Genomic DNA, 12,062 nt, shown 5'->3' on the forward strand with positions numbered 1-12,062 from the left:
GCGGGTATCTGCGGATGAAGTGGACGCGGATCCGCTCGGACGAGAGTGAAATTCGCGAGGAACCATCTCTCGGTGGGCATTGCTCGAAGCGGAATCTTTCATTTGCTCGTCGGTGGTTTCTGGTCGTGCAGAACCGTCGTGGACCGCCCGGAGACTTTAATACGGCTTTCTAAATAGAGGCGCGTTGCCCCTTTAATTTCGAGGCTGCTCTCAGACTCTCTGGGTAACGATCCACCATTGAACGCGATATTAATCAGCCCCGCGTCGAATCCAGGGGAAGACGATGTCGACGACCACCGCTGATTTTTGCGACCTTTGACCCCCGCAATTCTCTGAAATTCCACGATATCGGGGACGCGTTGAACCGAAAATCGAAACACGATACCGCAAAGTGGAGGCTTCGGAGCTTTAATCTAAAAAAAAAAATCATGGCTCTATGACAATTTTTCATCTGAGAATTGATCAGCCAGTGTTCGCCGATAATTTAATTTAACCCGCGATGGTAGACGGGACGAAAATTCGATAATTGCACTCCGATTCGGGAATGTTTCGTGTCCGTATTAAAAGTGCATACTTGGAACAATATTTCTGCCGATTCCCGCGAGAAAATAATGATCTGTATGGTAAATATAGGTAATTCGGTGGCTCAAAGTTCGACGAACCCTTGCCCCACGATTTCCCTTGCTCTAACGGACTGTGTTCTGATTTTAGATCCCAGGGTGAAGGATTGGGCGATGATGAGCAGTCCTTTCCCGACGTTGGCGATATGCCTATTTTACGCTTATTTCAGCAAGGTTATGGGACCGAGGATAATGGAAAATAAAAAGCCTTTCAACCTTCGTCAAGTCCTGATAGTGTACAACTTTATACAAACGATATTCTCCTCATGGATCTTCTACGAGGTTCGTCCAATTTTTCTCTTCTTTTTAATCCCTTTCAGCCACGGGTCGCGATATTAATTCGCGTCGAAAATATGAAAATAATAAATTTTAAATCGCGGTTCGGCAACCTCTCCCCTTTGCTTCGCGATTATGTTCGACGCCAACGGGGGGAGTCTTTCTTTTTAATTCGTCTATAGGAGGATTTCTGGGCGAAATAAATACCGGGTCGTTAGCGGGCAATGTCTCGCGAACAATGAAACTAACCCTTAATATTCCGCGGAGAAAGAAAGACCTTCCGTGCTGCGAGTCGTATTGGGTCAGACGTTATAGTCAGCCTTCGTAAGCCAGAATTACTCAACGCTGTCCACATTCTACTTACGCTGACACATTAACGCCCACGACTGTTCTTTCTTTCTCTCTGCCATACAATATGATCAGCCAATAAATATAAACCAAATCCACACGTATTTTTCCCATCGACGAAGAAACGAAGACTACTCGGGCCCAACGTGTTTGTAAAAACAGAGTTTAGAGCTTGTGGACTTGGTCCCCCGAAAGGGTTAAGGTATCCTGATAACGCGTGTACGCCCTTTCCTCCCAGGAGTTTCACGATTTCTATCCTGGCACAGAAACACGCATACGGCTGTGTACCCCGCCGATAAACTCGATAAAGTAATCCCATTCCGACGTGTATCATCGATCCCCGCGTAGAATAATTAATAGCCGACCTCGGCTGCGATACTCGCCTGTCCCTTATTCGTGAAAGTTATTGCCTGCCGGCTACGATTCGGCGCTCCGTGGGTTGCATAAGTCCGCTCCGTCGACCAAGTCAATGGAATTCATCGCGTCGGATGAAAAGGGGGGCTCCGCGGATCCTACAAACGACGATTTACCATTTTTCAGCCTTCCGCCGCGCTTTGAGGCCGTTTCTTATGAAACTGCCTGGTCGTTAGCCGCCATTATTCTACGACTCCTTTATACCCGCTTCTTCTTATCGTTATCTTTCGCGATCGATTGCAAAAAAATTTCAAATTATTTAGGATAGTTCATCTCGCTCGTAACTGCTGATTCTGACGTTTCACTTGGATATCGCGTGGTTAGAGAAATGAAGATTTCTGCTCGCAATTTTCATCTTGGAACTGTAATTAAATAGTTATCCGCTGTCGTTCGGGGAAGCATGAATGAAGTTCCATGAAAATGGATCCCCCAGGTTAGTTCACGCGACGAGGGTCAAGAATGCGCGCGCGTATTTAATCAAATACCGATCGTATTTGGTTTGCGTTTAGTATGTCGCGTGCGTGGCCAAGTACAGTTATCTCGTGAGAATCGTACTCACGTAGGTTCGGTTGTCGCGTAACTTTCTACGCGTTTTTCGTCGGTCCAATTATTATTTGCCTATACCGATCGCCGATCGATCGCTCCGACCGATATCCAGCGAGCACAGAGCGCCATCGACCTCCCAGCTGGCTCTTATTCGCGAAATTCAACCTCCGGGAAGCTGCGATTCTTGAAACTTCTTGGAAGAATAATTCCTCCCAATTATATCGATGAAAGGGCTCTTGAAAATTTTAGGATCCCCGAAACTTTCGATCGCTTTTCCACAGCATCGACCCCTTAACGCTCGGGTATCTGTTTAACTTGCGATATGGTATTTTTAAAATAAATTCTTGTTCTGTGAATATTGTAGAAAAATAGCTTTTTCGGAGGTTCTAGCCTGGCCTCTTGATTTTATATAAGAAGGACCAGTTTCAGGCACGTGCAGTTTGAAATTGGTAGCAGGCTATTACCGGAAGCTGGGTCTCCTCGAGGAGATCCTCGACCGGTGCATATTAGACTCGATCGAAGACCGTGAAGTGACGCTTAAGAGCCATCTTCAAATATCGAGGTTACGTCGTCGGATTTTATCAAGTGGCGACGAGAGTGAATCGTCGACGGTAGAATGTGACCAGTATATTATCGCCAGAATACCGTAGCACCAATCAGAAGACAGAATCATAGACAAAGTATACGAGTAGACCTTACACAAAAGGAGGATAGGTGCATAAATTTTTCTGCGAAAAAAAAATTTTCGAATCGTTCCAAAAAAATTATTTTCAGTTACGGGGGTCAATTGCAATCATTTTTGGTCTATAGACATACCCCTGAAATCCTACCCATTTTCTAGAAAAAAATTCGAGAAGGTGTGAAATTTTTCGGCGAAATTAAAAATTTTCAAATCGTTCTAAAAAAATTATTTTAATTTGCGGGGGCCAATTGCAATCATTTTTGGTCAATAGATATACCCCTGAAATCCTACCCATTTTCTAGAAAAAAATTCGAGAATATGTGAAATTTTTCATCGAAATTGGAAAGATTAAAATCGTTCTGAAAAAATTATTTTCTGTTGCAAGGGTCAATTGCAATCATTTTTGGTCGATAGACATACCCCTAAAATCCTACCCATTTTCTAGAAAAAAATTCGAAAAGCTTTGAAATTTTTCGGCGAAATTAAGAATTTTCAAATCGTTCTAAAAAAATTATTTCTGATTCCGAGGGTCAATTACAATCATTTTTGGTCAATAGAAATATCCTCGAAATCCTAACCAGTTTCTAGAAAAAAATTCGAGTAGGTGTGAAATATTTCTACAAAATTAAAAATTTTCAAATCGTTCTAAAAAAATTATTCTTGGTTCCGAGGTTGAATTACAATCATTTTTTGGTCAATAGACATATCCCTGAAATCCTACGCACATTCGAGAAATAAAATTCTTCACCGGAAATATACATTGGATCTAAGGTCTGCTTGTATACCACGTCTGTGACAGAACTACGTCTCTACGTATTTTCTATCCTCTCACAACATGTCTCGATGATTGGCAGCCGATATTTCGGTTTCATTTTATTCCAAGGAAATCGAAAGGTCGAGATACGGCCGTCAAAACCTCGGCAAATCGTCATCGGTTCTAAATAGAAATATTTTCAATGCCGACTCGATCGACTCTAATCGCCCCCGATCTCATTAAATTACAATTAGGAAATAGTTTTTTGCCATAGACAATTTTAAATGGACAGCTGAAAAAAAAGTGATAAATTTCAGCTTGGTCGAACGAGGAGCATAAATTATACGGTTGTAAATATTTCAGGCGCTAATATGGAGGCGATCGAACGTATCTGTCTAATAAGTATTCGATTAGACGTCTACCGGGTACGACGTTTTCGTGTCTAATCGTGTACAAGGTTTTCTTCTCTCTCAATAACGAAGGACCGTAAATCGCCCCCTCGTCGTGCAATAATGAATCTTTGGACTTATTCATGAACGATGGCGGACGGGTTCGAGGCGACCATCCGACATTCCGGTTTCCATCGACGACCAGGGCGCGTCTAATAGAATTCAAATGAAATTTGCGAACGCGGCAGGCCCCGGTTCTTTGTCGCCAACTTGGCCACCGCGATCGATGGACCTCGTCTTTTGTCCGCCTCGTGTTTCCCTCAAAAATTAGCCTGCAGACTCAACAAGATAACGCGAACATACTCTATTCATAGAATCCTCGAAAAATTCTTCTGGTCTTGGGTGTTCCAGTTTTCTTATTAATTTCCAACCTTTCTATAAATTTCTCCAAACGTTCATATCCCGAACGTTTGGGCGGCAGAGTGTCGTGAAAGCTGTAAACAGAAACCACGCGCACGTTTGTTTCTCCGATCCGCGACTTTCCCGCCGGAACGTTTAAATATAGTAAACGATGGCGGATTATCTGCGCAGTGACTCACGGGATGACGTTTATTTCGATAACCTTGTCGCGTACACTCCGACGTTTAATCGGAGGCATGCGTTTCCGTTTGGCAGTTTATGGCGTGAACTTACTTAACCCTTTCGCTGCAAACGGTCAGTACGAGTGTCACTGGCAACGCGGGAATAAGTTAGTAATAAATCGCGTGACGCAACGAACAGGCCTGAATTCTGTATATAGAAACGCATAGGTCTCGTGGCTCTCTGTATTCCCATACAGCTGACCGGCGTTGCTATAGTGAAAGGGTTAAATTGACGTATACTCGTCGAAGACAGTCTCTGACTTTCGAGTAAAAGTACTGTACTAACGAGGAATGCGATAAAATTTACTGCCTCTTGATTATCTTTCACGGAAGCAGCGATAGCGAATCAGATTTTTTCGCATTCGAACTTTATCTCTCCGAGAACAGTGTAATAGAATATTAAGGTGGAATTTGATACGTTTACAGAAACAATTTTTTCTAATAACCGATCCTTACACTTCAATCGTACTCGTTATTTTATTCATAAAACCGGGGAAAGTCCAACAAGCGTACCACGTAACTTCTGTTTACGTTCATTGTGTAAGTCGTTGGGAACAATAATAGATTTTAGTTCCATAACTTTTATGAACCCGTAATGCACATTTTACGATCTTCCGTGCTTTATTGCAAAGAAACCAGACTTCTTTATTTGTCCGTTAAGAATGATTTCATTGAAAGTGACTTTTCAGAAGATATCAGGAATAAATGAACCTTGTATTATGTGTAATCTGGGATCTGAATTCGAGGGAAAGCGAGAATTACAAGCGTTGAAAGAGAAGGGGAATCGGGTCCTTTGACAAGGGAAGGACCAAACTCGTCCACCTTCGATTTTAACCTACTTTTTCGTAACGATAAACCCACCTATCCCGATTGGTTCGCGCAAAATATTAAACGTCATAACTTGATAATTGCCGGTATATGATATAAATTATCAGTAGATAAAAAGTTTACTTAAAATAAACTCGTCGGTTCGTTTCACGGTTTCTGAACCACTTCAGAAATACGAGGATTCGAAAATGAAATATTTTATAAGAGTCTCCGTTCACCGGTGACGTTAAAAAATATGTACGCTTAAAGGGAAATTACTTATTACGGTTAATTACTGGTCGAGTCGGTGAAAGACCACGGTGTCTAACTTTAATTAATGTGTATTAGAACGCAATGTTGGTGGCTTTTGGAATGATAAAATGTGGAGGTAATAATCTCTAATTATTGTTGCAACTTTCAAAAGCGAAATTGCTCGAAGTCGTTGTGTCGGAAATTGCAAGAAAGCTGATTAGATCTAGTATGTAACGATTAAAATTGTATCCTGGAAATTGTCCTTTCCATTCGATTTGCAATGTTTTGCAATATCTCATCAACAATTTTATAGCGATTGGGGAAAAAATAAGCATTTGGACGAGTTTCGAGGTTGGACGACCTCGAGCATGCGAACTCCCACTTCTGCCACCTGTGCCACGGTCACTTCGACGAAAGAAAGTGACAAATGTTTATATTCATAGTGCATAATTCAGTACATGCTACACGCGTAATTTTAATTAGTTATATCTTCGAAACGATCGAGTCATTACGTCTAATAGTTCACGGATCGAACGACAAATCGATTGAAACGGATGACCGGTGGAAAGATAAATTAATTTGTTTGAAATATTTCTAGCTTGGAAAATAGTTTCTGAAATATTTATTGGTTATTCTCGTCTATAATTTAGCGCTAGATTGCGTTTGTATTCGGTAATAATAGAGAAATTGAAGAGGTACCATTTTGGCGACTCGTATGCATTAGGGAACTCTCCCCTACATTTAATGGTCACGAGTTTCGAGGGAGTTTCGCTGATTCTTGCATACGTACGGCGAAACAGTTATGGCGGAAACTTTATTCGAATAATAACCGTCGAAACGGCAAGTACGTTTATTCGATCGAGCAGTTGCTCGAGTATCTTGTAAAATTAATAATTTTTAATAAAGGAATAAGAAACGTTACTATTCGTTGCTTCTGTTTAACAGAGTCTCGTGAAAATCATTGTAAATTGGTTACTGCCTCGAGTACTCTGAATGAAGATTAATCTTACTCGGCACCGTGTAACTGCCTATTTGTAGTTTCCGTTTACTATGCTCATAAATGATTGCTATTTAGGCGTAAAAGACCAGTTCAGGTATGCCTATTAGTAGCTATATGCTAAATGTTTCGCGCGTAAGCGGTTACTCGTAGTTTGTACGTGGTTGGTAAAAAAATGGTCTTTTTCCACGCGTTACATTATTAATATTATACAGCAAGGTATCGTTACGAAGCTCGTGTAGCATGCATTCACTGCATCATCCAGTTCCAGCGACGTTGGAATATGTGTCTTGAAAGAGACTCGAAACTTTCAAGACTGTGAAGTTTCGGATCGCTTCGAGCATTATTCGATACGGGGAGGTCTTGAGAGTCTCGATCGGTCTCGAAGTCTTGATGAATCTCGAAACTTTTAATGAGCCTTGGACATTTTTCACAAATAAACGAACGTATAGATCGGCGAGGCTTGGTTTTGTTTTAAAAAATGCATTCGGCGTTCCGACCCCGAGAAAGTGTCTCTTGCAAAGAACATCGATTCTTCGGTATGGTATGAATTCAGAAAAATTGAAATTTTTCGAACAAAAAGCTCGTTATTTATGGGAAAGTTTCCACGACCCATCGAGACGTCACAGATTCGAAGCGATACGATCCAATCATGAGCTCATCGTGCTCCAAGGGCTTCCAGGAATGCTTTTAGGAAAAGCTCAGCACCAGAAGAATATAGTGTCTGGAATATAGTTAAATACGCGAACGTTACGCCTTTTGTGGACGTGGCTGGGAAAATTCGGTCGGAAAATTGCTATAGCGTGAGTGTAACGTAACTCGGGATCGCACAGCGTGGCCTTGACACATAACCACACGCTGCCACGACCATACGCGCGACGTGTTCTCGTTAGAGCGGACGCCGGCCCACGCAACCATACTCGAGCTTTTCTAGCTGTTTAACACGGTCAAGTTTAATGGAATGACCCGTCCCCTGCAGCACGAATCGAACATCGAGAATCGTACGTCGCGTGACGTCGATCCGGTCACGCGATCCACGAAATTTCCCCCAACTTTCTCGCAGAGAAACACGATAAACTCGACAAAAAGCTAGCACGACGTAAGAAGCGTCACGACTCGCTCACGGATGCATAGAATTTTTCAATAGACACAAAGTGCAACGAGCAAACTTAACAGTAAATTATTCAAAGCGCGATGCAACCACTTTGTTTCGGTTTTCAATGGCATCGGGGACTTATCCCTCGAACGACCAGCCGGTACCAAAATGGCGCTAGCGGCTCGAAAGCTTGAAAATCCGCGAAGAAGACGCGAGTCCTTCGCGGACAATCGTGCAAGTTGCTCGTTCTCAGTGCCACTTAGCCAGTTATTAAGACACCGCGACGACCTCGCGAGTTTTCGCTTCCGTGACACGCTTCGCGCACGCGGTCTCGTTTCCTAGCGTGTGTTGCTTCCGTTAATCAGGAATTATGCGCGATTACGGAGCTCCGCGACCACGGGGACGGGGGGAAAAGCTTTTATTCGAACGTCAAACACCCGATAAGACCGATCAGCCAGATAACAAATAATTTAACGACCACTAATTATCGTCTGGGAATGTGCACTTTGGAAGCGTTGTGTTCGTCGATGCCCAGCAAAGATGTAAAAATGGAGTTGCATTCTGTTGTTTTCGACTCTGGACTTTAGAGCTTCTGGAAATGAGGAAAGAAAAATGTTGAGAGCAACCCCCTTGAAATTGGTCCGCGAACGGGGTGACCGCCGCGAGGTCGTCGTCGAGGGGTGAATCGCGATCCGGTTGCCGCTTAGGATCGATCTCGGTTTTTTAGGGTCGCGCGGAACCGTGGCCTGGTTCCCGCGAAAACTCGCGAAAAACACGCGGCGAAACGCGAAACAAACAGAAGACCCATTGTTCGTCGTTCTCCGAAGGAGCGCGAGCTTTTAGAATTTTAAATACAACCGACAGTCGTCTCGCGACAGAAACGTAGCCGAGGACTCTCTTTTGTGCGTCCCTCCGCCCCACCGCGTCCCCGTTCCGACGAACCCACCCTTTTCTCCCGGTGCTTCCCCAACCCCCCCTCGTGGCTTTCCCGGCTTCTTGATCGAACAAAGCGAGCGAGACAGAGTTTCTCCGTGAAAAGCGAGCGATCGTGCCTCTATACGCTGATTGTCCGTCGAGTCTACGCTGAATGCAGCCCTTTTATTGTCCTCACTTTCCGCCGTTTTCTTGTTTCAGTACTTGATGAGTGGCTGGGCGAAAGGATACAGTTTCCGGTGCCAACCGGTCGACTACTCGACCAGCCCTATGGCGATGAGAATGGCGCACACATGTTGGTGGTACTACATCAGCAAGTTCACAGAGTTCTTCGATACCGTGAGTATTATTCGATTCCGTCCTCATCCTGAAAACAACAATCGGAAACTATCTTGAACCAAAGCAAAGAAAACTTACAGGATCATCGTTCTTGTTTACCAAAGTGTTCTCTTGGAGAAGTTCGTTTTACCTGAGTAGGAGTAAATAAAATATGGGAAACCCACGCTTTTCGCATCGTGGCATTTCCAAGGTTCAAGGCTGTAGAAATTGTTCTTGCGTTCTTTTTCGTGTAAACCGGTATTGCTAGGCCAGGTGACATTCTGCTCCATTTGCCAATAGAACCGTGTGTTCGCGATCAGGAAAATCGACTTGGTTGTGCCCGGTGACTAAATCTCGTTAGAAGATCTGAACATGGCGGCTGGTCATCGATGCTCGAACGTTTCTTTATCCGATTTTGTTGCACTCCGCACTCGCGTCGATACGCTAATTCAATAAGTCGTACGATTATGGGTCTGTACAGGCAACTGTGTTTGCGATTTTTCAGCTCTTTTTCATCCTGAGGAAGAAGAACCAGCACGTGTCGACGCTTCACGTTATCCACCACGGAATAATGCCCTTCTCGGTCTGGATGGGGATGAAGTTCGCGCCAGGTGGCCATAGCACTTTCTTCGCCCTCCTGAACACCTTTGTTCACATAATAATGTACTTCTATTATATGGTGGCTGCGATGGGCCCTCAATTCCAGAAGTACATCTGGTGGAAGAAGTACCTGACTACCTTGCAAATGGTGAGCCCAGTCGCGATATCTTCTCCATCCTTTTTAACAATAATCTGGTCTGTCCTTTCGACAACGAACAGTGTCAACAACTGGGCCATGGCCCACTGGCCTGGTCCATCTCTCGACCCGTTTCATTAAAAGACACATGACCGCACCTTTTACGAGTTCCAAATGCCTGACGAATTTGGCAAAACACGGGCCCCGTGACTCACGAAACTTGCTATGCGAGTTGCATGAGTCATTCCCGTGGTCCGTGTGGTGCAGTCAAGCATGTCAAATTGCAACGATTTTTGCCCCCCCCCCCTGATCCTCTCACTCGCTCTCGCACGATTTCCTACACAGTTTCTTACGGAGATTACAATTAGGCGTATAGTTTTTACGCCAGAGCCTACGATCGAGAAACTGGCGCAGAAAATTCGGTTTCCACAAAAACATTGTCTCATTAAATAACATCTCGAGTTAGAAGCCATTCGAGCTACATTTTCACCATCGATACATCTTGTTTCGTGTAGAAGACAGACGATTTGGTTTAGGAAATAAAGTCTCTAACCGTGTTAGAAGGAGGCATAAGTAACGAAAGAATTGGGTACGGTTTGTTTCAGGTGCAATTCGTGCTGATCATGTCTCACCAGTTCCAGTTGTTGTTCAGGGAGTGCGATTATCCGCGCGGTTTCATGATCTGGATCGGTCTTCACGGCGTGTTGTTCCTGGGTCTGTTCTCGGACTTTTACAAAGCGAAGTACGTAGGCAGCTCGAAGAGACCCAGGTCGCAGAAGTCGCTAAACGGGTCCGCGGGTGGTTTGTGCATGCCGGTCCTCGAGGACTCGACGCCGCGGCAAAACGGCGTCTCGTCGTACGCGACGATCTACAACAAGGAGTACAACAGTTGTTACAGCAATGGAACCAACAACGGTTACGTGGCCAACAACAACACGGAGAAAAAGCTTGCTTAGGACAAGTTCTATTCTGGGTTTTGGGAAAAAACAGCTCGGGACACGGAATCACACACGATACCATATTTAAATCCATTAACACGGTTCGATCTCGCCGACGATCCGCATCGGTGGCGAGCGTCGCGCGTACCAGGATGCACCCGGGCGTTGAGGACGGGCTCGCATGGAAGTTTTGTGGTCGCGGCGGGTGTCCGCGTGTGCAAGATATAGAACGAGTCGTCGACGAGAGGACGAACGAATCGCACACACGTTCGACTTTTCCCGCTAAACGCTTCGAAACTTGTATATCTTCATTTGTTTACAAAAAAAAAAAAAAAAAAGAAAAAAAGATACAAAAAAAAAAAAAAACTGTCCACCGAGCTGCCGACGCGAACGCGTCCATCGTCATGGGGTAATCTCTGGAAAGGGGTTGTTACGCATAAGAACTATTATCGATAAATAATTATCATTCGTGGAGGAAAATAAACAAAAGAAACCAAAAAAAGAAAAAAAAAACACACACACACATACACACACACAAAAACATAAAACACACGTGCTCTTCTGCGCTTTTCTGTCTGTTGGTTTGATCGATCGCTGGGAATCGGATCCGCAACGGGATTGCGGACGTTACGTAGACCGGAAGGGCTTCGCGGACCGTGCGCGTGAGAGCCTGTGAGACGACCGTGGAAGAACGGACGGAGAGCAACAAGCGGACAAGATTAAAACGCGCACACGATCAGTAATTTAATTAACGGTTTAACCGGATCCACGTCGGAATCGGACGGTGATCCCCTTGGACACGTGCGACCAAACGAACGCGCGTGCATTTCCCGTTGTGTGTTGCACGCGTATGGGTGAGAAAGAGTGTGATGATGATCGTATGTTGGAAGAGGTTGTACCGTGATTTGCGACGAGGCATTTTTTCTCGTTGGAAAACGATCCCCTTCGACCAGGGGTGTACGCGTACCTGAAAGCTTCGCGTTGGTGGACGCTGGATCGAGGACCCTGAAAGATTTCCCATCGCACGAGCGGAACCCCGTTTTCTTCGCGCCCCTTTTCGATCTCGTATAATATCACGAAAGTGTAAAGCGATATTTTTAATTCCCCAAGGAAACCGACCAACGAAACTCGGAGACGTTTATTAAATTTGAAAGACCCGTTATTTGGTTTCTCGAACGGACCGTCGTAAGGCGCGGTCTCTGTTTGCTCGAGTGATTTTTAGGCGCGAGAACGCAAACGTGCTGGTGCGGTGGGAAATGTTCTGTACCCCGAACCCGTTCGAAATCGGAGCCTCGGGTAGGCGCACAGTCCTACC

At 44.5% G+C, this 12,062-nt stretch overlaps 1 protein-coding gene across 1 annotated transcript in view; it reads left to right on the top strand.

Annotated features, from left to right (window-relative positions):
- Positions 1–11,300, top strand: part of LOC122395846 (elongation of very long chain fatty acids protein AAEL008004-like) — a 34,504-nt gene extending 23,204 nt beyond the window's left edge. The window contains exons 3-6 of the mRNA XM_043393744.1: positions 712–902; positions 8,957–9,094; positions 9,579–9,821; positions 10,415–11,300. Of these exons, the coding sequence (XP_043249679.1) occupies positions 712–902; positions 8,957–9,094; positions 9,579–9,821; positions 10,415–10,765 (923 nt within the window). The 3' untranslated portion in view covers positions 10,766–11,300. The remainder of the gene's footprint in view (positions 1–711; positions 903–8,956; positions 9,095–9,578; positions 9,822–10,414) is intronic.
- The last annotated feature ends 762 nt before the right edge of the window (positions 11,301–12,062 follow it).

This window comes from Colletes gigas, unplaced genomic scaffold (genome assembly GCF_013123115.1).
Source record: "Colletes gigas isolate AHSC1104 unplaced genomic scaffold, ASM1312311v1 Colletes_gigas_Sc00006, whole genome shotgun sequence".
Classification (NCBI taxonomy): domain Eukaryota; kingdom Metazoa; phylum Arthropoda; class Insecta; order Hymenoptera; family Colletidae; genus Colletes; species Colletes gigas.